Below are 26,880 nucleotides of genomic sequence, written 5' to 3' on the forward strand. Positions count from 1 at the left end.
AGGGGACAGAAGCCAGGGCCGCTATGGCCTGTCCCAAATAGCTGCACCAGAGAACAGGATGACGATTTTAAAAGTGTAGAAACCACACTGGAGTCAAGATGGCTTTTTCTAAACAGGCCTTCCCCCAGGGGTTACGGTTCATGCTCTGAGAGATGCAGAGAGGGGACCCAAGGCAGGGGAAAGGTGGCAGCCTGGCCTTGGGTCTTCCCCGCAACCTGAGAGCTTTTGTGCCTTAGACATGGAGAGCGTCTACATCTGTCTTTCCAAGACGTGCTTTGAATGGAGCAGACAGACGGCTCTGCTAACAGTGTAATCCTATGCCTTTGGAAAGGTTTAAGGCATCCCAGGTGGCTCAGCAATAAAGAATCCTCCTGCCAATGCAGGAGACATGGGTAGGATCCCTAGGTCAGCAAGGTCCCCTGGAGGAGGAAATGGCAACCCACTCCAGTATTCTTGCCTAGGAAATCCCATGGACAGAGGAACTGGGTGGGCTACAGTCCACAGGGTTGCAAAAAGAGTTGGATAGGACTCAGTGATTAAACCATAACCAACCAATACTCTGAAGCTGCCCATTTTAGCATCAGCATTTTTAAAATTTGGAAACATCCTTTCATGCACTAAGCCACTGAACTGAACTGGACGGGGCCTCAAAGACCTCCTGATCACCTACCCTTTCCTGGAAGGAGAGGACACTGAAGGGGCATGAGGGATGGGGTCCCGCCTTCCTTGTGGCCTGTGGGTACCCCTCCCCCATGGGGAGGCGAGGCCGGCCTAGACCCCTGATCCTTGCAGGAAAGGTCTCCCTGCCCCTGCCCGCCCCCACCCCCAGCATCTAGCCGCCCTGCCCTTGGGTTCTCACTCTGACCCCTCGGCTTGTCTATCCAGGGGATGGAGCTTCCAGAAGTAGTGAACTCAAGAAAAGATGTGAAGACCTGGAGGCGCAGCTGAAACTGAAGGAGGACGAGAACACGGAGCTGCTGAGGGAGCTGGAGCAGAAGAACGCGATGATCACCGTGCTGGAGAACACCATCAAGGAACGCGAGCGCAAGTACCTGGAGGAGCTGAAGGTCAAGAGCCACAAGCTGGGCGTGCTGACCAGCGAGCTGGAGCAGCGCGCCGGCACCATCGCCTACCTGACCTCGCAGCTGCACGCCACCAAGAGGAAGCTCCTGAGCTCGGGCGGCACCTCGGACGGCAGCCCGGCCGGCAGCCCCGCGCTGACCAGCTACAAGCCGGCACCGCCCAAGGACAGGCTGCCCGAGACGCCCCGGCGCCGCATGAAGAAGAGCCTCTCGGCCCCGCTGCACCCGGAGTTCGAGGAGGTCTACAGATTCGGGGCCGAGAGCCGGAAACTGCTGCTGCGGGAGCCGGTGGACGCCATGCCGGACCCCACCCCATTCCTGCTGGCCAGGGAGTCGGCCGAGGTCCACCTGATCAAGGAGCGGCCCCTCGTCATCCCCCCCATAGCCTCGGACCGCAGCGCCGGCGAGCAGCCCAGCCCGGCGCGCGAGAAGCCGCACAAGGCGCACGTGGGCGTGGCGCACCGCATCCACCATGTGGCCCCGGCGCAGGCCCCGCCCGAGGTGGAGACGCTGGCGGTGGACCAGGTGAACGGAGGCAAGGTGGTCAGGAAGCACTCAGGGACGGACAGAACTGTGTGAGCGCCCCACCCCACCCCCTGGCGACCCTCCACCCCGCTGTCGAGGCACTGTGATCACCACTAGGAAAACACTCCATCCGCACCTCCTCTTTTGCTTTGTCTTTTTTTTTAATTCCCATGCATGCCAAATTTTTTTCACACTGTCAACAGATTATTCTCCTCCTGCTCCTCCTCTGGCCCTCTGACTTGACACCGAAACAGGATCTTGCCTCTGCCGCAGAATCCGTATTTACTAATCGCTGAGGCCAAACACCTGCGTGCCCACTCGCTTGCTTCCAGCCCCGCTCCGCGGAACCTCCGCGCACGCGCGCGCACACGCACAGCACGGGCCACCGGCCGCGTTCCTGCTCGACGTTAACGAAATTATCCGATAGTCACACGCCTAATTCTAAAGTCGGAGCAACGCATATCGGCCTTGACCTCACGCCTCCGGTTTGGGGCGGCCTTTCTGGAAAAGCCCTGCGCCCTCCTGGAGAACCCCCTGACACACCCACCCCGGGAGCGGCACAGATAAACCGAGCAGATGTATGTTATGTCACAGGAACTAAATAAGATGACATTACTCCTCCTATCACCACAACCTGAATGTGTGTTCATATTTTTTGTTGTTTTATCCAAAATGTTCAAGATCCCAACAAACTTTATTTTCTAAACCTGCCTTCTTTCTGTTTTGTGTCTTTTATTAAACCACCCCAGGGTGGGCCTGGAGGGGAGAGACGGTGGGAGGGGGAGAAATACCACACCCCCACCCGTAACTGCTGCCCAGACAGTGGGCTCACCCAGGGTAGGTCCCGGGGTGGGGTTCACTTCCGGAAAGAGGAGCCCCGGTTAGGTCGCACTACCCAGAGCTAGTCCCTATAATGTTCTGCGTCTCTGGCAAAAGTTGCTTTTCCGGCCCTGCCCTCATGTCCTGCTAGCGCTCAGCTCAGACCTGTCCCTCCCAAGCAGAGTTAAGCGGCTGCTCATCCCCAGACTGGCCTGGCCAGGGCTCCAGGTGTACAGAAGGAAGGGATGCTCAGGAGCCACTGGTCCTGGAAATTTCGAAGTCTGCACCCTCACAAACCCAGGCAGTTGGGGGCAGGAGCTCAGGCAGGGCTTAAACATCAGACCCACTGTCTTCACCCACATGCTGGCAGGTCTGAACCACAAGAACTGGGCTGGAGACTTGTGGAAGGGAGAGGCCCTGGGTGATTCTGTCCACCTCTGCTCCTCCTTGGCATCATCAGCCCAGGGAAGGGGCCCCTGCTGACCCCACAGGGCAGCCCCTGCCTTCTATCCCACACCCTAGCACACAGCCCTTGTCCCAAAGAAGCAGCTGCTGAAACAGACCTGGATTATCAGAAAACCACCTTTGGGCGACACTTCCCTGGTGGTTCAGTGGCTAAACCTCCCTGCTCCCAATGCAGGGGGCTGGGGTTCGATCCCTGGTCAGGGAACTAAATCCCACATGCTGAAACTAAAGATCCTGCATGGTGCAACTAAGACCTGGCACAGCCAAATAAATGACTAAGTAAATACTAAAAACAAACAAACAAACAAACACCTTTGACAATTTACATTAGAATTCTCACCTGTGCCACTGACATGCCAGCCAATTTTGTTGAGAAGGGAAAGAGATTTCTGTCTGAAAAGGGAAAGAGAATTTGACACATCTTAAAAGGCTCTTTTTTATTTTACTTTTTGAATACACAGAATCCTTTAAAAAATAGTTTTTTTGAAAAGACCATTCAGGTTAACTTATATGGAAAAAGATGAAAATGGATTTCAAATGAAAGGAAAAAGCAGTGTCAATCCCCCTCCTTCCTCCAGCGGCCCCAAGAAGTGACAGCAGACAATCTAGTCTTTCCTAACTCCCAGCATATCCACCGCTGACCACAGACTTAGAATCCATCACTGTTTCTTCAGCCAGAGGGTTAATCAGAATTCAGGGTGAGGCACACCCCTTGCAGGACCCAGTGAGAAATGTGCTTCGTGGTAAAGAGATCGGCTTCAAACACCAAGCCGACCCCCATGGCATTCCTTCTGGTGGAGGTGGTGTAGACAGGCGTCCGGAAGGTGTTCTGCATAGGAAAAAGGGTGTGAGGGCAGAATCGAAAGTGAAACTGAAAGCTGCTCAGTCATGTCCGACTCTTTCGACACCAGGGACTATATATATGGACTATACAGTCCATAGAATTTTCCAGGCCAGAATACTGGAATGGGTAGCCATTCCCTTCTCCAGGGGATCATCCCAACCCAATGATCAAACCCGGGTATCCCATATTGCAGGGGGATTCTTGACCAGCTGAGCCTGCAAAAGGAAGTGCTAGTCCCAGAGGGTGGGTGGGAGGGCGAAGGCTTATCGAAGAGCTAAGGATCCAGAAGGCTCCCCACCAAGCCCATGAGGCACACCCGGGCTCTGCAAACACCCATGAAAAGTGGGTAGGCGGCAGGGCAGGAGGCACCTGCCGTCCAGCGAATGTAACTCCATTCTGATCCAAGCAGTGCCCACAGAATTTCACAAGAAGGGAGAAGTCACTCCTGAAGCAGGCCTAGACCACCACCTCCGACCTTGAACCCGAGCCCCCCTGAGGAAGGCTCTGCACACACTCGTGTGCACGAGTGCATTTCCTGAGGATGGGCTCAAGGGCTTCCCCCAGCCCTGAAAGGTAAAGGGCCCCTGTGCTAAAAGGCAAGGCTGCTGGAAACCGCCTGGTGTCTAACTCTAGTCAGAGGAGACCAGAAGAGGAGAACCGGGCCAAGCATCAGCATTTCACCTGCAGCTTGAGGCGATGGGCTTCAATGGGGATGATCTTCAGGATGGGCAGGTCAACCACCAGCACCTTGGGTTTGCTCTTGATAAGACATCCTTTTTCTATGTCCCAGTCAGCGCCTTCCAGATACAGTCCTGAGACAAAGCATCCTAGAGGCAAAAGGAAGAAAGCTAGGCTTAGGCAGTTGTTGTTTAGTCCCTCAGTCGTGTCTGACTCTTTTGCAACCCCTCAGGCTCCTCTGTCCATGGGATTTCCCAGGCAAGACTACTGGAGTGGGTTGCCATTTCCTCCTCCAGGGGATCTTCCCAACCCAGGGATAGACCTCACATCTCCTGCATCGGCAGGCGGATTCTTTACCACTGAGCCGTGCGGGAAACCCTGGACTTAGGGACGTATAATTCTGCTGTGTGGCTCTTAGGGGATGTGTATATCAATAAACAAAAAGGTAACTAACCAACTCTCCTTCCCCAGACACAGCCCATGCCTTTTCCCAAAAGACGTGGCCACCACTTCTACCTGGCCCACTTTCCCTTCATAGAGGAACAGCCCAGAGGTGATGCCCTGGAGACCCCATGACCCTCCCTATGGCCACCGTGCCATGGAGGAGGGGTGGGCGTCTCTCCCCAGCGACTTGGCACCCCAGACTTAGTGGCCTGGGGCCCCCAGAGTCAGCTGGCACCACAGCAATTCTGAGTGCCCCCCCCCCAGAGCCGAAGTGACAGGAAAGCAGGGAGCTGAAGCCTCGCAAAGGAAGTGGTCTCAGGGCAGGAGGACACTGCATACTTGCCCAGGAGCAGAGAATAGGATGGCCACTTGGCCCAGAGAGGGTGGAGGCCCCAACACTGCCAGTCCCTTTGAGACCTCTCTGGGTCTTCTACAATGGGGATGGAGCATTCCTGAATGTCCACTGTAAATCCCCTCTCCCCAAGCTGTCAGTAGCTCAAGAGGGCTTTTGTGCTTGCAGTGAAGTGCCCTCTAAGATAGCAGTCCCCAGCATTTTCGGCACTAGGGACCAGTTTTGTGGAAGACAATTTTCCATAGACTGGGAGTCAGGGGCGATGCTTGGGGCAATGGTTTCAGGATGATTCAAGCACATCGCATGGCTTGTGCACTTTATTTCTACATCAGCTCTGCCTCAGATCATCAGAAATAGACCCCAGAGGTTGGAGACCACTGTTCTAAGACATGAATCCCCCCAAGAAATAGCAGTTTCCAGCTGTAGTTTGCAGACTGTAGCCAGTGTCTAAGAGACTTGAAGTTACAGCAGAGTAAATGGTCTGCACCTCGCCTATCCCACTCCCTGGCTTCCATGCCCCTGGGTTCTCATGGTGCTGGGAAGCCACCTGGCGATCCAGTTCTTTGAAAGCTCACATTCAAACCCTAGGAGCCCATTTCCCACAGACGAGCAGGGCGAGTGTGGCTCAGCTCTCGCCTGACATCAGCTCGCATCTCAAAGGAAAAACCGGACAAGAAGCATCCAGACACCCCCTCAGAGATGCCAGGACCCACGCGGACAGTGCACAGACACAGCCAGTGTTTGCAGCAGTCTGATCTTCAAACACTTCCTGGCGCATCTGGGCCCACACTGTGCTCGCCCCTTCAGCTCCAGGAGGGAGAACTTACAGGAGAGACTGTGAGTCTACAGGGAGCTGGCCATACCTTGTCCTGCCCTCTCATTCACTTCGTCTGCATCCTGGAACTTGGTCACTTGGGTGAACAGAGTGGAGCGGTCCAGTGGCCAGCCGTTCCTCCTGCAGGTGGCCTGCACCAGGGCCGTGAGGTAGGATTCTGGGATGTGCAGCCCAGAGAGCCACATCACACTGGGCTCGCTCTCGGTGACCTGGAAAGGGAGGAGGTCAGGTGGTGAGGAGGTCAGGTGGGAGCCTGGGGCTGCCATCAAGTGCCAGGGTCACAGCTGACAAAAGAGGCAGTTCACCTTAGAGGGAGAAAGATGGTGTTGGGGTAGCTGTTGGCCCATTGGGAAAAACAAGCTGGATGGCCAAACTGCAGGTGGAGCAAAGACTTAAACAATAAACCACACTGAGACTCTGCGTTCTTATTGCAGGGGTCGAGGGTTCAATCCCTGGTCAGGGAACTAGGATCCTATATGCCATGGCACAGCCAAAAACAAAACAAAAATGAATAAATAAATAAATAAACCACAAAAGTACCAAATGAGATCTCCAGAGAATGTTTTCAGAATCGTGGAGTGGGGAATACAAAACTCAGAAGCCATGAAAGAAAAGACTGGCCTATTTGACTACATTAAAATGTAAAACTCTCCTATGGGGGAAAAAAAAAAAAAACACAAAATCAACAAGCTTGAGGCAAGCTGGGGAGGTATCTGCAACTCCAGCAGAGAAAAAGGGTAAATCCCCTTGATGTACAAAAAGGGAAAGGAAAGTGAAGTCGCTCAGTCGTGTCTGACTCTTTGCGACCCCATGGACTGTAGCCTACCAGACTCCTCCATCCATGGGATTTTCCAGGCAAGATACTGGAGTGGGTTGCCATTTCCTTCTCCAGGAGATCTTCCCAACCCAGGGATTGAACCCGGGTCTCCCACATTGTAAGCAGACGCTTTACCATCTGAGCCACCAGGGAAGTCAAAGATCTCTTAAAAATCAGTTTTAAAAGGTGGAAAACTTGGTAAGAATGAAATCCAAATACAAAAAGTCAAGTCACAGAAAAACACACAAGGTCTGTAAACACGTCAAAGACATTCGGCCTTACCATAATTAAAGGAATATACATCCAAAATCTTGGATATTATTTTTTACCTATGAAGGAGAAAAAGGTCCAAAATATTAAGAACACACCATGTGGCAGAGAGGTGAGGAAATGATCATTCTTGTACACTGTGGTATCAAGTTCTCTAGGAAACTATCCGACAAGAGCTGTCAGAATTTAAAATGCACACACCCGGATCCAACTCTTCCCTTGTACGCATGGAATATACTCATATGAGTCTCCAAAGGCACGTGCAACAGAGTGTTGTTTGTACTAGCAAAACCAAAAACAGACAAAAAAAGACAGGGACTTCCCTGGTGGCCCAGAGGCTAAGACTACACTCCCAATGCAAGGGGCCCAGGTTCCATTGCTGGTCAGGGAACTAGATCCCACATGCTGCAGCTAAGACCCAGTGCAGCCAAATTTTTAAAGTTGACTTTTCAAAAAAAACTCCAATGGTAACCACCTAAATGTCCATCAGGGAGAGGATACAGGATATCTGTGAGCTGGAATTGCCTAGAGAGGTCTCAGTGTAATACTTAGGTGGAACAATTGCCAAGACAGACTCTTAGATTAATAAGTCATGCATAGTATATGCTTCAGAGTCTTTAAAAGAAAGAAACAAAAGGGAAAAAAAATACAGATATGCTTGCAGAGTCATGGACCATTTCTAGAGCACCTAATCAGCTCTGGACAGAGGTACTGCCAGGGATGGGAGAAGAAGTCGGGAGGTAGTTTGAGGGAGTCCCGGCCAAGCCTTGAACCAGCAAGCAGACCACTGCCCTCACTCACCCATGTCGTGTACTGGTTGAACCTCCGCAGGAAGTACAGCATCCAGTTTCCGAGGGACTTTAAGGTGTCAGGGGCAAGCTTTCTCCAGATGTTAGGGATTTGCCCAAGAAAGAGAGACCTGGCTACGTCATCTAATTCACTGCTCATCCCAACTTCTCCGGCCAAGGCCTGTTGACAGAATCAAGAGCAATCAGGCAAGACTAGGGGAAGACCAGGCACTCTACCTGGGCAGGAATCAACACTTGAGTATTGGGGCTTACCCTCTGAAGTTCAGCCAGGGACCTGGTCATCCGTATGACAAGCTTGTTGAAGCGCTCCAGCTCCTGCAGGAGGACCACCGAGGTGGGGGAGACGCCCTGCCCAAGGTGCTTCCTGACCAGGTCCAAGTCAAAGACTTTGGGCATCTTGTTCTCTATGTCCTTGGCCACTTGGCCGATGTAATCATCTCTGCTGATGCCAGCGCTGGACTCCCCTGAAACCAGGACACATTTTTAGAGACAGCAAGGCACCTGAGCATGGGACCAGGGCATCTAGCACCTTCGATGAAAGGCACCAGCAATGTGGAAACTACCAGAAACCAAAGCAGCACACTTTGGACCAATGCCCTCAGTCCCCCAGGAGCACAGTTGTCTGCAGGGGACTTTACCCGTCTGGGGCTGCAGCTCCAGCAGATGAGCCCACATGTCTCGAGCCGCCTGAGTGTAATATCCAATCTCAGCATTGGGGTGAAGACCAAACACTTCAGGTGTGTTGGCCAGCGGAAGGGCCTCAATGGCTTCTATAAATGGAGAGAACATGCAGCGGTTACACTGCCATGCCGACCCCCCGGCCCTCAATTTCTGAAGACCCACAGCCTTAACCTCCCCAGACACGTTATATTACTTTCCACTTCTTAAAGGGGTACATGCTTTTAAAATAAGAATTCAACACTACCACATCCAAGCCAGCTCTAGGTGCATCCTTTTTTTTTTTTTTTTTGCCATGCCTGGCAGGATCCTAATTCTCCAGTCAAGGATCACACCCAGGCCCACAGCAGTGAAAGCCCAAAGTCCTCACCACTGGACCACCAGGGAACTCCCTCTATGCACAGCTTTTATGAAAATGGCCCAGTGAGGGGACTTCCCTGGTGATCCAGTGGTTAAGAATTTGCCTTCCAATGCAGGGGATGCAGGTTCAATCCCCGGTCAGGGAACTCACATCCCCTATGCTATGGAGCAACTAAGGCCATGTGCCTCAACTACTGAGCCCGTGCACCCCAGCAAAAGATCTTGCATGAAACAATGATGATCCCACATTCCGTGACTAAGACCTGATCCAGCCAAATAAATGAATAAAATTTTTTAAAATAAGCAAAAATATATAAACTATATTAAAAAGAACATTTAGGATCATTAGATATATTCTAACAATAAATATACGAATTATAATAAACTGGGTTAATCAGATGTATTCTTCAAAAGTTTATATAAATTCTAAGCTTCCCTGGTGGCTCAGATGGTAAAGAATCTGCCCGAAGTTCAGGAGACCCGGGTTCAATCCCTGAGTCGGGAAGATCCCCTGCAGAAGGAATGACAACCCCCTCCAGTATTCTTGCCTGGAGAATTCCATGGACAGAGGAGCCTGGCAGGCTACAGTCCATAGGGTCGAAAAGAATGGACAGTACTGAGCGACTAACACACACATATATATATCTTTGATCTCCTCCCTTATCAGTATATCCAGGGGATATATACAAATATGTATGTATTTGAGTATAATAAACTGCTTTGCTTTCAAACATAAAATTAAATTTTAAAAAAATTAAAAAGAAAAGAAAATGGCTCTGTGAGTTTCCCAGGGGCCACTCTGCCCTTCATTGGAGAATCTGATATATGTACCATCATTCCAGGACAGGAAGTCTGAACTAACTCCATCAGGTCTGAGGTTAGGAAGAGCCTGCTGCGCTCCCTCTAAAGAGCATAAGAAAACACCCCCAACCTAACAAGGAACCCCAACAGTGGAGGGGTCAGAAGAACCATCAAGCCAACTGCAGAAATGAGAACAGCTGAAATGTATGGGCTCCCTTAGGATAAAATATTTAGCATACTTTCTAATGACTGAGAAATCTCACCAACAAAGTTTTCCTTGACATCCCCCGGGGGGATTTTGTAGTCCACTTCCTTGTTCCAGAAGAAGTGGAATGGCTGGAAAGTATCGAAGAGGAAGTCTCCTAGGTACTCGTCCATGTAGATGGTCAGGATACGCCGGTCAAAGCTGTCAATGGCCCGTCCTCCGTACATAACCTGACGGTAAAAACAGTGAGAGCCGGTGGGAACCCAGACCTCCAGGGTGAACCCTAAGGTCCCAGCAGATGGCCCAAGGTCAAGCCCAGAAGCACCCTCAGTGAGAATCCTGCCGTCTGGCCACCATGCAGCTCCAACCGTACTCACCCACAGTGCCTTTGGACCACTATATACAAGAGGGCTTGTGTGCAGACTCATAGAGCCCAAGGTGACAGCAGTTCTTGTGAAATGCTGGGAGCCAGTGTGCAATTGGCCAAACTCCCCAAAACACAGCAAATAAGCAACAAAACAATGCAGGAAACCAGCAGCCCTTTTTGTCTCTGAAATGGTGAAGTCTCTGTTTGAGCCACGTGCAGGCCACCAGGGGAGCTTTCCCACAAACACTGTATAAGGTCATGGCCTCCAGAGTGGACCTCTAGGCCAGCTGAACAGGAGCAGGGCTCCAGTGATGTGCCTGAAGCGTCCTAGGTGGGGAACATGAGTCCCCAGGACAATAAGTCCAGGGCCCCCAGGTGAAGGTTGCTCACTTAGAATGAGGCATAATGGAGTGATGAACTGAGATATTTCATAGGGACCCAGGGGCCTTTGACTGACAGGCAGCAGGAGCAAGAGGAGAGTCCCAGGGCTTTCCTGGGTAGCTCAGTGATAAAGCATCTGCCTGCCAAAACAGGGGACACAGGTTCAGTCCCTGGTCTGGGAAGATCCCACATGCTATGGAACAACTAAGTCCCGTGTGCCACAACTATTGAGCTTGTGCTCTAGAGCCGAGGAGCTGCAGCTACTGAAAACCATGTACCTAGAGCCTGTGCTCCGCAACAAGAGAAGCCACCTCAATGAGAAGCCCATGCACTGCCCGGAAGAGTAGCCCCCACTCTCCGCAACTAGAGAAAGCCCAAGCAGCAGCAAAGACTCAGCACAGCCAAAAATAAATGTCTTTTTTTTTTAAAGAAGGGAGTCCCAGAGGGCTCAGAGGCCATGGACCAGGGGTGCCAGGCCATAGCCCAGCCCACCCAGAGGGGTGGGGGGGTGGAGAGGTGCAGTGGGCCCCCAGGATGCTCCTACCTCTCCAATGAGGTACTTGAGGCTACCCCATGGGATCCGAGGGTCATGCTGCTGGAAGGCTTTTGTCAAGTATGTGTTCAGAATTTCCATGCAGACCTTAAAAGAGGAGGAACAGGCCTGGGTATCCACAACCATCCAGGCTCTGACCATTTTCTGAAAACACGGGCAGGAACCACTGAGAGGGGAGTGTGCCCGGGCGGAGGCCGCAGCCGCATCTTCACCTGGAAGTCGGACTCGTTGAAGTCGTAGTACACGTTCCAGCCGATCTTCCCGAACTTTCTCCTCTCCTGCACCACGGCGTGGAAGAACGCCAGCACGTAGACCAGGGGCTTGAAAGCAGGGTGTGGGCACTCGTCCAGCATTTCGGGCGAGATCTTGAAGTACGTGGCTCTCATGTTGAGTTTCAGCCCGTTGGGGGGCTCAGTGACAACCTGTCAGGAGGGCAGACAGATGGGGACGGAGACCCCAGGCCCAGGAGCCGGGCTCCGAAGAATGGCCTTCTCTCCATCCTAACGGGGCATCTTCCCTGTTTCCCTAACAGTGAAAGTCAAGGACCCAGGCGAATGAGTTTTAAAAAAAAAAAAAACCCTAGATATTGGGGACTTTCCTGGTGCCCAGTGGTTAAGAATCCACCTCCCAATTCAGGGGACAAGGGTTTGATCCCTGGTCGGAGAACTAAGATCCCACATGCCACGGGTCAATTAACCCCACGTGGAAATGGTAACCCACTCCAGTATTCTTGCCTGGAGAATCCCACGGACAGAGGAGCCTGGCGGGCTACAGTCCCTGGGGTTGCAAAGAGTCAGACACGACTGAAGTGACTGAGCATTCCACAAGAGAAGCCCGTGCACGACAGCGAAGACCCAGCCCAGCCACACACACACACACACCCCAGCCGAGATGTTGTTCCAGCTCTGCCCTAACTCATCAAATGACCCCAGGAAGGCTCTTTAAACCTCTTTCTGATTCATGGGATCCTCAAATGTAAAACAGAAGGAGGTACATTTTCCCTCTACCTGCCCCAGAGGCAGAGAGAGATGACAAAACCTTTCCCCAAAATGTCCCCGGAGACTAAGTTAAACAGGGCCTGTAAACCCCTTGAAACTTCTGCACACAAGCACTCAGGTTCTGTGGGCTGTGGGTAGGCCAATCATTAGAGATAAAAAAGGAGGTTTAATAAATGTGAAGTCTGTGAAAACTAATCCACACATGCTTTGGGGACATGCAGAAGGGATAAAGACAGGCCTGGGAATCATCACTGTCACCCAGTGATCATCACCTTATTCTAGACAGTGCTTATCTCTAAAGCGAGAGATGGAATTGGGGAAGAGGGGTGCAAGGGGTCCCAGCTCTATCCTACACATACACACACAGACACACACACAGAGATGTAGCAAAACTGGGAGGCGAACTGAGGAACTGAGCCCCGGGTGTGTCTGTTTATCCTACAGCCAGACCTTCAAGGACTTCTGCAGGATCCCGATGGGGAAGCCCTTGGTGGGGTCTGTGGTGAGCCACAGGCGGAAGTCAGGGTGGGGCTTGGTGATCCTCTCCAGGGACTTCTCCAGATCCTTCAGCCACTTGACCAAGAGATGGCAGTTCTGCAGCATCAGCCACTGCCCACGAGCCACCGCCGTCTCCAGCAGCTGCAGGGCCACCTGCTCCGACGGAGACAGGAGCGAAGTGTTGGCGTCCCAAGGCTGCACCACCCTGTGCTCTCCCAGACCCTCCCCGAGCCCCCATAACCCTCTGGCCTCTGCAGCAGGAGACACAAAGGAGCCAGTGGTCCCAGAGCTGCAGAGGGAGCCTCTGAAGATACAACCCTTGAGCATTCCTCCAGGGTCACCCAGGTCCACCGGGCTGCACTCACTGGCCTCCCTCGGCACCCAGAGCTCCAACCTCAGACACAGGGACACCTGCCCCCTGACAGGGTGGCCTGGCCACTGGCAGCCACCAGTGACAGCATGACCCAAAACAGGGTTGCTGCAAGGGCCTAGGGAGATGATCACCAGATGTGATGAGGACCAGATTTGGAGGGACTTCCTGGTGGTCCAGTGGCTAAGACTCCAAGCTCCCAATACAGGAGGCCCAGATCTGAGCCCTGGTCAGGGAACTGGATCCCACATACCACAACTAAAGATCCTGCATGCCACAGCTAAGACCCAGCACAGCCTAATTAATTAATTATTTTTAAAAAGAAAGTGCTTTGGAAACAGCAGAACATACTGTTTGCAACATACGGTGCAAACCCGGGTGATCACAGAAGGTCAGCTCTAGAGCTAACTACTGTTCACATTCTCATCGTTGCCGTGATGTTTGATTCCTGCTCCTTAGACCGGAAAGGCATGGTGCTGGTGTGTGGGTGGCACTCTTGGCTTAAAGCCAGGCATTCGTGAATTCATTCCAGGCACCTCAAGCACGTTTAGGGCTTGTTGCTTCCAACAACGATCTACCTTTTCTTGACCTTGACCCATGGCAAGGAATTTGAGGCGGTTCCCTCCAAAACCACTGCGCTCAGCTAGTTTCATCAGGTCACTGGCAGGGTCCGAGCCAGGGCTCAGGATGAACACGATGGGCGAGTTGGGGGTGCTCTGCTCAAAGATGGCTTCAAAGCTGATCATCGGGGGCTGCACGTACCTAGGGGAAGAAACACGACTGGAAAACGCTCCTGGGAGGATAGCTCTGGGCAGGGACGGGCCAGTGTGGCCAGCACCCTGCCTGCCAGCATCCAGAACCTGTGACTACTTCTCTGGTGTCGTTCTTTGCTCAGCCTTCCTTGTTAGGTATCCGGTGTTCACACACATCTTACTCACTGGATGGTCAGCTTCTGGATCACAGGGACCTCTCTGCATATCCCGATACATCCAGGCTGGGTTCAGGAGACCTGCTCTGAGCTGGGTGCCTTGTGACAGGCCAGCCTTCTAGGTGGACATGCCCTGGGCACTGAACCCAGATTCGCAGGCATGTCCCAAATGGCCAATATATCAAGATTTTTAAAAATTAGTTGCCAGCACATAAAGATTGAGCGATTTTGTGTAGAAATTCAAATTTCTAGTTTGCTTTGAAGAGTCAGAGATCTGGGTCCCCACCACCACCTGGCATCAGTCAGCAGAGGTTAAGGGGCTACTGGCCAGGACTTGACCGCTCCAGTTTGCCCTGTCCCTATGCAGTCTTGTTCACTCATTTCCATCACCTGCCAGCCAAGGAGGCAAACGGAGAAGCCTCCATACCAGGCTTCTCAGGTAGCGCCAGTGGTAAAGAACCCTCCTGGCAATGCAGGAAATTTAAGAGACTCGGGCTCAATCCCTGGGTCAGGAAGATCCCCTGGAGGATGGAATGGAAACCCACTCCAGTATTCTTGCCTGGAAAATTCCATGGACAGAGGAGTCTGGAGGGCTATAGTCCATAGTTCAGTTCAGTTCAGTTCAGTCGCTCAGCCGTGTCCGACTCTTTGCAACCCCATGAATCACAGCACACCAGACCTCCCTGTCCATCACCATCTCCTGGAGTTCACTCAGACTCACGTCCATCGAGCCCGTGATGCCTTCCAGCCATCTCATCCTCAGTTGTCCCCTTCCCCTCTTGCCCCCAATCCCTCCCAGCATCACAGTCTTTTCCAATGAGTCAACTCTTCTCATGAGGTGGCCAAAGTACTGGAGTTTCAGCTTTAGCATCATTCCTTCCAAAGAAATCCCAGGGTTGATCTCCTTCAGAATGGACTGGTTGGATCTCCTTGCAGTCCAAGGGACTCAAGAGTCTTCTCCAACACCACAGCTCAAAAGCATCAATTCTTCGGCGTTCAGCCTTCTTCACAGTCCAACTCTCACATCCATACATGACCACAGGAAAAACCATAGCCTTGACTAGATGGACCTTAGTCAGCAAAGTAATGTCTCTGCTTTTGAACATACTATCTAGGTTGGTCATAACTTATCTTCCAAGGAGTAAGCATCTTTTAATTTCATGGCTGCTATCACTATCTGCAGTGATTTTGGAGCCCAAAGAAATAAAGTCTGACACTGTTTCCACTGTTTCTCCATCTATTTCCCATGAAGTGATGGGACTGGGTGCCATGATCTTCGTTTTCTGAATGTTGAGCTTTAAGCCAACTTTTTCACTCTCCTCTTTCACTTTCATCAAGAGGCTTTTTAGCTCCTCTTCATTTTCTGCCGTAAGGGTGGTGTCATCTGCATATCTGAGGTTATTGATATTTCTCCTGGCAATCTCGATTCCAGCTTGTGTTTCTTCCAGTCCAGCATTTCTCATGATGTACTCTGCATATAAGTTAAATAAGCAGGGTGACAATAAACAGCCTTGACGTACACCTTTTCCTATTTGGAACCAGTCTGTTGTTCCATGTCCAGTTCTAACTGTTGCTTCTTGACCTGCATACAGATTTCTCAAGGAGCAGGTTAGGTGGTCTGGTATTCCCATCTCTTTCAGAATTTTCCACAGTTTATTGTGACCCACACAGTCAAAGGCTGTGGCATAGTCAATGAAGCAGAAATAGATGTTTTTCTGGAACTCTCTTGCTTTTTCCATGATCCAGCGGATTTTGGCAATTTGATCTCTGGTTCCCCTGCCTTTTCTAAAACCAGCTTGAACATCAGGAAGTTCACGGTTCACGTATTGCTGAAGTCTGGCTTGGAGAATTTTGAGCATTACTTTACTAGCATGTGAGATGAGTGCAATTGTGTGGTAGTTTGAGCATTCTTTGGCATTGCCTTTCTTTGGGATTGGAATGAAAACTGACCTTTTCCAGTCCTGTGGCCACTGCTGAGTTTTCCAAATTTGCTGGCATATTGAGTGCACCACTTTCACAGCATCATCTTTCAGGATTTGAAAGAGCTCAACTGGAATTCCATCACCTCCACTAGCTTTGTTCGTAGTGATGCTTTCTAAGGCCCACTTGACTTCACATTCCAAGATGTCTGGCTCTAGATTAGATCACATCATCATGATTATCTGGGTTGTGAAGATCTTTTTTGTACAGTTCTTCTGTGTATTCTTGCCACCTCTTCTTAATATCTTCTGCTTCTGTTAGGTCCATACCATTTCTGTCCTTTATCGAGCCCATCTTTGCATGAAATGTTCCCTTGGTATCTCTAATTTTCTTGAAGAGATCTCTAGTCTTTCCCATTCTGTTCTTTTCCTCTATTTCTTTGCATTGATTGCTGAAGAAGGCTTTCTTATCTCTTCTTGCTATTCTTTGGAACTCTGCATTTAAATTATTTTCACCTGTTTCTTTTTTATAAATTTTTATTGAAGTATGGTTGATTTATAATGTTGTGTTCATTTCAGATGTACAGCAAAGTGATTCAGTTATAATATATATATTCTTTTTCAGATTCTTCTCCCACCTAGGTTATTAAAAAAAATTGAATATAGTTTCCTGTGCTATATAGTAGATCCTTGTTGTTTGTTTACTTTATATATCATAGTGTGTATATGTTAATCTCAGATTCCTAGTTTATCTCTCCCCCCTCCCCACCTTTTCCCTTTGGTAACCATAAGTCGGATTTCTGTGTCTGTGAGTCTGTTTCTGTTTTGTAAATAAGTCCATTTGTATCATTTAATAATTAAATTCACTTATTTACTATTAATTGTTGTTGCTGAGTTGCTAAGTCATGTCCGACTCTTTGAGATCCCATGGACTGTAGCCCACCAGGCTCCCCTGTCCATACAATTATTTACTATTAATACTTATTATTTACATATAACATTGTTATATAGTAATGTACTATAGTTATGTGCTTATGATAACTGTTACTAAAATTAATTTCACCTGTTCCTTTTTGAATGTGGTCACCAGAAGACTTGAACTTACAAAAGTGGTTCACATTGTATTTCTCTTGAACGGCGCTGTTCCTGAGTGGCTACCAAACTGCGCTCTCCGGAGCTGGCCACGCCTGCCATCTGTGAGCCCAGGAAGCGGTAACATTAGGTATCCTGCCCCACAGAAAGGACCAAGCAGACACAAGCTCACTTACTTCTCTCCCATTGTTACAGTCACGTAGTCGGTCACGGCCCGATATACCCGGTCCACACGGAAGCAGCGCAAAATAAGCAACTTCTGGAAAGGGGTGATGTTGATATCGTAACCCAGAGGGAATGGAAACTGCTCCAGGGAATCCAGGTCATACCACTGGGGAAAGCAAAGAATATGCATGGTGGTATCAACTCAGAAATGAGATAGGGTCCCCTTTTTAGGTAAAGGTCCCAAAAGCCTCTGTAAAGGGATGAAATTTACAGGTGATTTTAGGTATTTCTGTCATTTTTTTTTTATCATCCAAAACTATGAACTTTAGAAAGAAAGGAACTGAGTCTTATTATAACACTGTTGAGTTGTTGAGTCCACAGTGCCCATCAATGGACACAGTCAATCCACAGAGGCTCAGAAAGTGTCTTGGATGAATGGCTGGCTGGACAGATAGATGGATGGATGGATAGATGGACAGATAGACAAATGGATGGATGGATGGACAGATATTAATAGATAAATGGAAATGGATGGATGGATGGGTGGATGGGTAGACAGATGGACCGATGGATGGATGGATAGATGAAAGGGTGGATGGACAGAGAGGTAAACATAGGGACAGAAAGATGGATGGTTCTCCCACAAAACTAGCTGAACCAGATAAAGGAGGATTCCATCAGGAAGGTGGAGGGCCTTGGCTACCCTCTGCATGAGTCACTCAGAGACATATCTTCTCACTTGTAAGGAGTCAGGCTACAGATTAAGCATGGAGACTGCCAGCACGCAAGGAAGGAGAAATGGAACATGAGCTCACCTCCTGCCAGACAGTCAGATGTTTCTCCACATCAGCAGGAAGATTCCCGAAGTTGTCCGGAAATATCTCTGATAGAAGCATGATATCTTCCCATCCCTGGTCAGACAGCCAAGCACAGGGCTTGGTTCGTTTGCTTTTCTCCAGGGAAATGTTTCCTAATAACAACAGGAGAGATGTAATCAGCTGACATCAACATACCAGGAAGTGTAAGCATCTCTGTCCTGGGACTTCTCTTACTTTGGGGGGAAATTCACTTCTCAAAATGGGTTGGAAAGAGAAGGGGGCATTGGCTTCCTCGTCACTGTCCGTGACTCCAACCAGGAAGCTCTGAGTGGCTTCCAGTCTCAGGGTAGCCTTAAAGCAGAGCCTGGTTCCTCTAAATTAACTCGAACCATATCTGAGGCTGGAATTGTCAACTGAGATATTTACTAAAGCAGTGCTACTGAAAGTCAGGTTTTAAGGATGGAAAACTACTGTTGTTTAACAAACAAACTCATATGCATGTGCACTGTGGGTCCAGGGAGTTGGAAAGCATGAAACGAGACAAGCTCATTACCTTTCAAGAAGAAATCTAATTCTTCCTGGGGGACTCTCCCCTCTGCTTGTTCTATCTTGATAGTCATATTGAAAGAAAAAAGTAACTTGTGCCTCTCAAACAACCCTGAAGAGAAACAACAGATGGGTCTGGATAAAATAAATGCATTTAAACACTGGGTTTCTTATGCACGACTTGCTTAAATTTCAGAGAAATGAGATGAAACACCTCAACTGCACAGTTAGGTGCATTTAGCCATCTTTGCGCTTGGTATCCGTGAATATCTGAGTGCAAAAACTGACCCTGGGGACTTCCCTGGTAGTCCAGGGGATGGGAGTCTGCCTTCCAGTGCTGGGGATACAGGTTTAATCCTCGGTCAGGAAACCAGGGTCCCGCATGCCATGGGGCAACCTAGCCCACCCATCACAACTAGAGAGAAGTCCACGCGCTGCAACTGGAGAAGTCTGCACACCGCAGTGAAGAGCCCTAGCACCACATTTAAGACCCAGCACAGCCAAAAAAACAAAAGACACATGAACTCAACTGACAGTCATGCTCAAAGTGCAGTGGGCAGTGACCCTCACTTGTATGTATCAGAAATGGTCATGCCTCTGGGCAGCACTTACCACATCCTCCTGGGAAGAGGAGGGGGGGTCCCCAAGCTGATGAAGGGCAGCATGATGGAGGTTCAGAGCCACCTTCTGAATGAAGTGCTAGTCAATTACCCAAAACTCAAAGCAAAAGCTCTTACAGAAGAAGACGCTATTAGCAAACTTTCTATAAAGGGTCAGAGAGTGAATTATCTTGGCTCTGCAGGCTAGACAGTCTCTGTCATAACTACTCAATTCTGCCACTGTACTGTGAAAGCTACCATGGACGGATATGTATAGAAATGGGCATGGCTGTGTGCCAATAAAACTTTATTTACAAAAGCATACAGTGGGCCAGATTTGGCCAGTCTCTATTACAGAGTAGGCTCATTCCATCAACAGACTCTTTATGAATAGGAAGATGCAAAACAATAGAGTTCTTTTTTTTTTTTAACCAGAAAAAAATATGTTCTGGAAAAAAAAAAGTATAAGTCAAAATCTGAGATTTGAATTCTGCTTTATATGTGTTAGAATTTTTTAACCAGAAAAAAATATGACCTGGAAAAAAAAGCATAAGTCAAAATCTGAGATTTGAATTCTACTTTATATGTGTTAGAAGGGTTGTTTACTTAAGTGAGACCTATAGGAACAATGCTGCTGCTAAGTCGCTTCAGTCATGTCCAACTCTGTGCGACCCCATAGACGGCAGCCCACCAGGCTCCCCCGTCCCTGGGATTCTCCAGGCGAGAACACTAGAGTGGGTTGCCATTTCCTTCTCCAATGCATGAAAGTGAAAAGTAAAAGTGAAGTCGCTCAGTCGTGTCCGACTCTTTGAGACCCCAGGGACTGCAGCCCACCAGGCCACTCCGTCCATGGGATTTTCCAGGCAAGAGTACTGGAGTAGGGTGCCATTGCCTTCTCCCATAGGAACAATAATCCTCAACATTTTTCCTGCCCAACTGGTAGGAGCTGAATTGTGTCTCCTAAAAATCTATGAGTTGAAGCCCTAATCCCCCATACCTCAGAAATGGAGACAGGACTTCTAAGAGGTAATTAGGTTACTCAGCCATTAAAAAAAAAAGAGCAAAATAACAGTATTTGCAGACATGGATGGACCTAGGGATTGCCATCCTGAATGAAGTAAGTTAGACAGAGATAGACGAATATCACATGAGAGCACTTCTACGTAAAATCTAAAAAATGGTGCCAATGAACCTACTTACAAATCAGGACAAGCGCCACAGATATAGCAAACAAACTTATGGTTACCAAGGGGGAAAGGAGGTGGGGAGGGATAAATTGGGAGATTGGGATGGACATACACATACATTTATAAAACGGCTTCTCAGGTGCTGCTAATGGCAAAGAACCCACCTGCTGATGCAGGAGACATAAGAGATGTGGGCTCACTCCCTGGGTCAGGAAGATCCCCTGGAGGGGGGAATGGCAACCAGTTCCAGTATTCTTGCCTGGAGAATCCCCATGGACAGAGAAGCCTAGAGGGCTACAGTCAATAGGGTCGCAAAGAGTTGGACACGACTGAAGAACCTTAACATGCACACAGGCGTGTATAAAATAGATAACTAGTAAGGACCTCCTGTCGAGCACAGGGAACTCTACTCAATACTCTCTAATGACCTACGTGCAAACGGAATCATAGAAAGTGGATATATGCAACTGCTTCACTTGGCCGTAACCTGAAACTAACACAGCATTGTACAGCTACTGTACGCCAATAAACATGAATAAAAAAAATAAAATGAGGCGTTCAGGGTGGGTCCTCACCCAATCTGACTGCTGTTCTTATAAGAAGAAAACATTTGGACACACAGACAGATACACAGGGCACACTGGTCCTAATCACTGCAAAGAGGTACTGACCTGTACAGCCATAGTTGTAGATGTTGAAGGTCAGCGTGTCCATAATGTTCCTCAGTCGCTTCATAAGAATGGAGTCAGGCAGCGACTTCTTGAGCGACAAGCCGAAGACCTCCAGGAAGGCGATCAGGGAGTACTGGTACATGGAGTTGACCAGCGCCATCTCCGACAGCACGAAGAACAGGATGGCCCCCCGCCGGGCGGCAGGCCGGTAGCCGTCCCGCAGCCGGTCGATGTCCAGGGCTGTCTTCTCCGCCAACTTGAGCTTCTCTGATACCTAAAGAAGAGGTGCACGTTGCCACTTACGGCCATAACCAGGAAGACTTACGAACTAGGGGCAAAAAGTAAGAAGCCGGGAGTGAGGGAGAGGGTGGCAGCCACGAAGCCCAGGAGGTGCTCACAGGAAGGGCTCCCACCCCCTTTCGAGGTGTAGATAGGTGTCTGTGGCTTGACTCCTACGGCCCTGTGCCCCCTTCTTCTAATAACCGTCGCTGAGTTGGATTTCGAGACACGATTTCCTCCTTTCATTCATATGTGGGGCTCAACCCCATCTCTAGGAAAGCAGCATGTGATTCAGGTCCCACTAATCCACACGCGGCATCCCAAGGCCATGGGAGTGATTTGGGGTGAGCATGTGATGTAGAAGATTCTCACTCTTCTCTTCAGGGACAGTAAAGGGACAGACCCAGCCTGTGACCATGAGGGAAGCTTGGCTCCACAGGGAGGCAGAGAAGGAAGCCAACACAGCAGAAAGTCCAGCCCAGAAATGCAGAAACGCTGTGTCTTAATGATATTTGGAGTCCTGGATCCAGCCCTGCCTGAAGCCCTTCTGGACTTTCCTGTTTTCTAAGAAGATAAATTCTCTTTGGACTTAAGACAAGTGGGGCTGGGTTTTCTATCACTCTTGACTAAAAGAGGTTGACCTGAGGCACAGGGGACCCTGGGAACACCGCTGGGACTCCAGGGCCAGGATGGAAGTATTTTCCCTCCATTGCAGTTCATACCTCCATAGCTTTGGACTTGGTCTCTTCCAGGGTCTGCACCAACTCCACGTTGTCCAGCATGTTCCCCGTGGAGGTGGCCAGCTCCCGGAGGAGGGAGTCCTCCAAGTCCTTCAGCAAGTTCTTGTTCTCACTCGTCTCCTGGATAAGGTGCTCCCTCTGCTCCTCCAGCTCACGCCTCTCATAGGCCACCAGCACGCTCAGCAGCTGGTCTTCCAGGCCTTTCAGTGTGACTGTGGGGGACAGAGGGAGGCCCTTTACTGCCGTCCCCCCAACAAGCTGGTCCCTGTGTGTTCTCCCCTTCACAGTGGCACCTTTGACAGGAGGGTGGGCCCAGCATCTCAGGAACATGAGGACTCACTCTTCTATCAAAACCATTCTTAAGGGAGGTTCAAGAGGGAAGGACAAGTGTATACCTATGGCTGATTCATGATGATGTTTGATAGAAACCAACACAATTATCCTTCAGTTAAAAAATAAATTAATTTAAAAACATTATAAAGCCCCAAGTGAAAAATATTGGACAGATTGAAACAGAGATGCCTTTACATGGAGAGGTAAACAGCAAGAGAGATGATGTATTAAGATCAAATTCGGGCTCCTACACTTGAGGGGACCCTTGCTGAACGCATAACCCAGTTTTTTTGGCCATACCTCACGGCTTGTGGTACTCAGTTCCCCAATTAGGGATCAAACCCAAGCCTTTGGCAGTGAAAGCGCCCAGTCCCAACCACTGGGCTGCCAGGGAATCCCCTAAAGCCTACGTAAACGCGATTAACCCATCTAGGAACCTGTGTGACCATCTAGAAAATGTGGAAGATGACGTTTGATTCCTAACAGAATTCAACTTAGAAGAAGAAGGAAACCTAAAACCAAGCCATTTATTTAAATACACAAACAGAGAGTAGCTTTCTGCCCCAGCAGGGAGGGGTCTCACTTGGCTCCGAGTGTGAATGTCTGAGTCCTGTGGTCCAGACTTATCACGTCTCAACACACATAACTCATTGCCTTCTACAGGGCCCCAGAACCTTCTAGATGTTCTTTCCTCATTAAGAACTTCTAGGCGTGTGTGCTCAGTTGCTCAGTCATGTCCAATTCTTTGCAGCTCCATGGACTATAGCCCACCAGGCTCCTCTGTCCATGGGATTTCCCAGGCAAGAATACTGGAGTAGGTTGCCATTTCCTTCTCCAAGGGATCTTCCCAGGTCTCCTGCATTGCAGGCAGGTTCTTCACCTGCTGAGCCACCAGGGGAAGCCCAAGAACTGAAGCGCTGACTATGAAAGATGTGACTTGGAGAATGATTCACAACGAAATGAAGCCCCATGAGAGCCTCCAGCTCTGACTGTGTCTCCACCTGAATTTGACAGTGACCTTCTGTACATCCTTACCAGTATAATTGATCACCATGGCTTTCCCAAACACGGAAGGGCTGTATCTGGGGTTGGCCAGCTTGGTGTTCAGATACAGTCTGAAATTCGAATCATAGTCCACTTCCTTGTCTCCCAGAATGATAAACTGCCGTCCTTGGGAGACCTTGATGTTTTTTTCTAAGACGTTGTCAATCACAGGGTCGATGTACTCATCCACATCGTGGAACAGGAAGGGGGTCCCATACTTTATGGACATTTCCAGCTGCTTGAGGAAGTCGGGGTCATTAAACGATGCCACCTGCAAGGGAGGGAAGGCAAAGGCTGAGAATCAGCTGACTTGCCAAATTCGAGGGGGAAAAAAAAATCCTTGGAGGTGGCAGTGGATGTGTGAGCACCTTGCAGGGAGGCAGAGAGGAAAACAGAGGAGGGACAGAAGCAGGGTGTGGAACCCGTATAAACCCAGAAATCCATGAGGGTCAGGCTCCGAGCAGCCTCATTCGAAAGCACAGTTCAGCAGCCAAAGGCGATCAGGAGAGGGCTTCCCCAGTGGTCCAGTGATTAAGAATCCACCTCTGGGCTTCCCCGGTGGCTCAGTGGTAAAGAATCCACTTGCCAAGGCAGGAGACACGGGTTTAATCCCTGATCCAGGAATAACTCACATGCCATGGAGCAACTAAGCCCGTGCTCCACAGCTACTGAGCCTGCAGTCTAGATCCCCAGAGCCACAGCCCCTGAAGCCTCCACACCCTAGAGCCTGTGCAGTGCAAGAAGAGAAGCCATTGCGATGAGAAGCCCGTGTACCCCAGCTAGAGAGGAGCCCCCTCTGGCCACAGCTAGAGCAGAGTCCACGCAGCAGTGAAGACCCAGCACAGCCAAAAACAAAGTGATCAGGAGAGAATCTCATTGCATTTCTCAGAAAACCTCGCAAAGAGTCCAAACACTGAGCCCACAAAACGCAAAAAATGTTTGCGTTAATCTTCTCTCTTTTATTCCCTTCCCTCCAAACCTTGCAACTGCTTCCTGATCTCTTTTCTCAAAGCATCTGTAAAGACTCTTCCTCTATTCCAGCCCCTGGGGCTTCCTCTTCCCTTCCTCTCTACCCTATTTTATTACATTGGTGTACTTAGCCTCTCACCGCATAAGTTGAACCCTCCCTCTTTAAGACATAGGATGGGAGCTGCTGCTGCTTCTGCTAAGTCGCTTCAGTCGTGTCCGACTCTGTGCGACCCCATAGACGGCAGCCCACCAGGCTCCTCCGTCCATGGAATTCTCCAGGCAAGAGTACTGGAGTGGGTTGCTGTCGCCTTCTCCGTAAGATGGGAGACTTCCCTGGTAATCCAGTGCATAAGAATCCACCTGCCATTGCAGGGGACACGGGTTTGATCCCTGGCCTGGAAAGACGCCCCATAACACAGGGCAACTAAGTCCATGTGCCACAACTACTAAGCCCTTGCTCTAGAGCCTGCGAGCGGCAACAGCTGAAGCCCACAAGCCCTACAGCCCGTGCTCCACAACAAGAAAAGCCGCTGCAATGGGAAGTTTACACACCCCAACTAAAGAGTAGCCCCTGCTCACCGCATCTAGAGAAGGCCCTCGGGCAGCAGTAAAGACTCAGTGCAGCCCAAAATGAATAGATAAAATAAGAGCTGTAGTATCTATTTTTTAAAAAAGAGATAGGATGGGGATAGGAGTCGGATTGGGGGCTAGGAGTGGGCTGGCATTGCAAACCTCTCTGGCAGACTCAGGGAGGAGGGATGCCAAGAAATATTCCTGCATTAATGATACTTATCCCACAATAGCTATATGTGAAGTTTAGGGACAGATGTCCCCTTGACCTTGGGATGCTTCTTCTAAATGCATGTACATACCAGGAAGCAAGACCAGAAAAAATAAGGAAAAGATTTTTAAAAAATCATGAATTTGTTCATTATTTCAGTAACTGAGCCCCAGCGATTTCACCCAAGAAAATTAAAAACACATGCCCACAAAAAACTTGCACATGAATGTTCACAGCAGCACTATTCAGGACAGCCAAAGGGTAGAAAAAACACAAGTGTCCATCAGCTGATATGGAGATAAACAGTCTGTGGTCCATCCACGCAATGGACTACTATTAAGCCCTGAGAAGGAGTGAAGTACTGTTACACACTACAGTACGTGCTGATTAAGTGTTTGGAAACACCATGGTGACTGCTTAACACATATCTTGGAGACAAAATGCATCCCTCAAACATTTATCGAGTCCCCTGTTAGATCCTGGGTTCTGCTGAGCCCTGGACTTGAACAAAGTCTTTTTGAAATGTTGGATTTGCTAAGCAGGGAAAACGAACTTTGAAAAACATGTTGCTAAGTGAAAGAAGACAGTCACAAAAGGCCACGGGCTGTATGATCCCATTCACTGGAAATGCCCGGAATACACAAATCTATAGAGATGCATAATATATCAGCGGCTGTCAGAGGCTGGGGGTGGGTGAGTGGGCAGGAGGAGAAATGAAAGTTAGGGAGGTGGTGCTGGCTAAAGGAGAAGGGGACGACAGAGGATGAGATGGCTGGATGACATCACTGACTCGATGGACGTGAGTCTGAGTGAACTCCAGGAGTTGGTGATGGACAGGGAGGCCTGGCGTGCTGCGATTCATGGGGTCGCAAGGAGTCAGACATGACTGTGCGATTGAACTGAACTGAACTGATGGCTAAAGGACACAGTATCTTTCGGGGGGAATGATAAAAACTGGTCCCGGTGATTGTTACACAACTTGGTGTGAAATATACTAAAACCCACAGAACTGTATGCTTCCAATGGGGGGATTGTATGGTAGGCAAATTTCATCTCAAGCAAGCCCCTCCCCTGTCCTCCAAAAAGAAAGCGATCAAGGCCTCCCAGCCCTGCACTGCTTTGGCAAGATGCAAAATGAATAAAGTACTGCTTTTGCCTGCACGTGGAACAACAGACTGGTTCCGCATCGGGAAAGGAGTACATCAAGGCTGTCACTCTGCTTATTTAACTTATATGCAGAGTACATCATGTGAAATGCTGGGCTGGATGAAGCACAAGCTGGAATCAGGATTGCCAGGAGAAATATCAATAACCTCAGATACTCAGATGACATCATCCTTATGGCATAAAGCAAAAAAGAACTAAAGAGCCTCTTGAAGAAAGTGAAAGAGGAGAGTGAAAAAGTTGGCTTAAAACTCAACATTCAGAAAACTAAGATCATGGTATCCGGGACCCATCACTTCATGGCAAATAGATGGGGAAACAATGGAAACAGTGACAGACTTTATTTTTTGGGCTCCAAACTCACTGCAGATGGTGATTGCAGCCATGAAATTAAAAGATGTTTGCTCCTTGGAAGAAAAGCTATAACCAACCTAGACAGCATATTAAAAAGCAGAGATATCACTTTGCCAATAAAGGTCTGTCTAGTCAAGGCT

General features: G+C 49.4%; 2 protein-coding genes across 8 annotated transcripts in view; one reads left to right on the plus strand and one right to left on the minus strand.

Moving 5' to 3' along the window:
* Positions 1-2,318, plus strand: part of CCDC92 (coiled-coil domain containing 92) — a 40,597-nt gene extending 38,279 nt beyond the window's left edge. For all 7 annotated transcript variants that reach the window (XM_069557660.1, XM_069557662.1, XM_069557657.1 and 4 more), the window contains one exon: positions 886-2,318. In XM_069557660.1, coding sequence (XP_069413761.1) covers positions 886-1,661 — 776 coding nt within the window. In that variant the 3' untranslated portion in view covers positions 1,662-2,318. The remainder of the gene's footprint in view (positions 1-885) is intronic.
* Positions 2,319-3,311: 993 nt separating this feature from the next.
* DNAH10 (dynein axonemal heavy chain 10) overlaps positions 3,312-26,880 on the minus strand; it is a 166,163-nt gene continuing 142,594 nt past the window's right edge. The window contains exons 63-79 of the mRNA XM_069557673.1: positions 23,464-23,743; positions 22,078-22,307; positions 21,077-21,350; positions 18,627-18,731; positions 18,071-18,225; positions 17,267-17,421; positions 13,730-13,913; positions 12,734-12,934; positions 11,498-11,707; positions 11,277-11,372; positions 10,043-10,214; positions 8,579-8,710; positions 8,193-8,404; positions 7,933-8,100; positions 6,073-6,253; positions 4,417-4,562; positions 3,312-3,720 (exon numbers count right to left, since the gene is read on the minus strand). Coding sequence (XP_069413774.1) covers positions 3,574-3,720; positions 4,417-4,562; positions 6,073-6,253; positions 7,933-8,100; positions 8,193-8,404; positions 8,579-8,710; positions 10,043-10,214; positions 11,277-11,372; positions 11,498-11,707; positions 12,734-12,934; positions 13,730-13,913; positions 17,267-17,421; positions 18,071-18,225; positions 18,627-18,731; positions 21,077-21,350; positions 22,078-22,307; positions 23,464-23,743 — 3,048 coding nt within the window. The 3' untranslated portion in view covers positions 3,312-3,573. The remainder of the gene's footprint in view (positions 3,721-4,416; positions 4,563-6,072; positions 6,254-7,932; positions 8,101-8,192; positions 8,405-8,578; positions 8,711-10,042; positions 10,215-11,276; positions 11,373-11,497; positions 11,708-12,733; positions 12,935-13,729; positions 13,914-17,266; positions 17,422-18,070; positions 18,226-18,626; positions 18,732-21,076; positions 21,351-22,077; positions 22,308-23,463; positions 23,744-26,880) is intronic.

This window comes from Ovis canadensis, chromosome 17 (genome assembly GCF_042477335.2).
Source record: "Ovis canadensis isolate MfBH-ARS-UI-01 breed Bighorn chromosome 17, ARS-UI_OviCan_v2, whole genome shotgun sequence".
NCBI classification, from domain to species: Eukaryota; Metazoa; Chordata; class Mammalia; order Artiodactyla; family Bovidae; genus Ovis; species Ovis canadensis.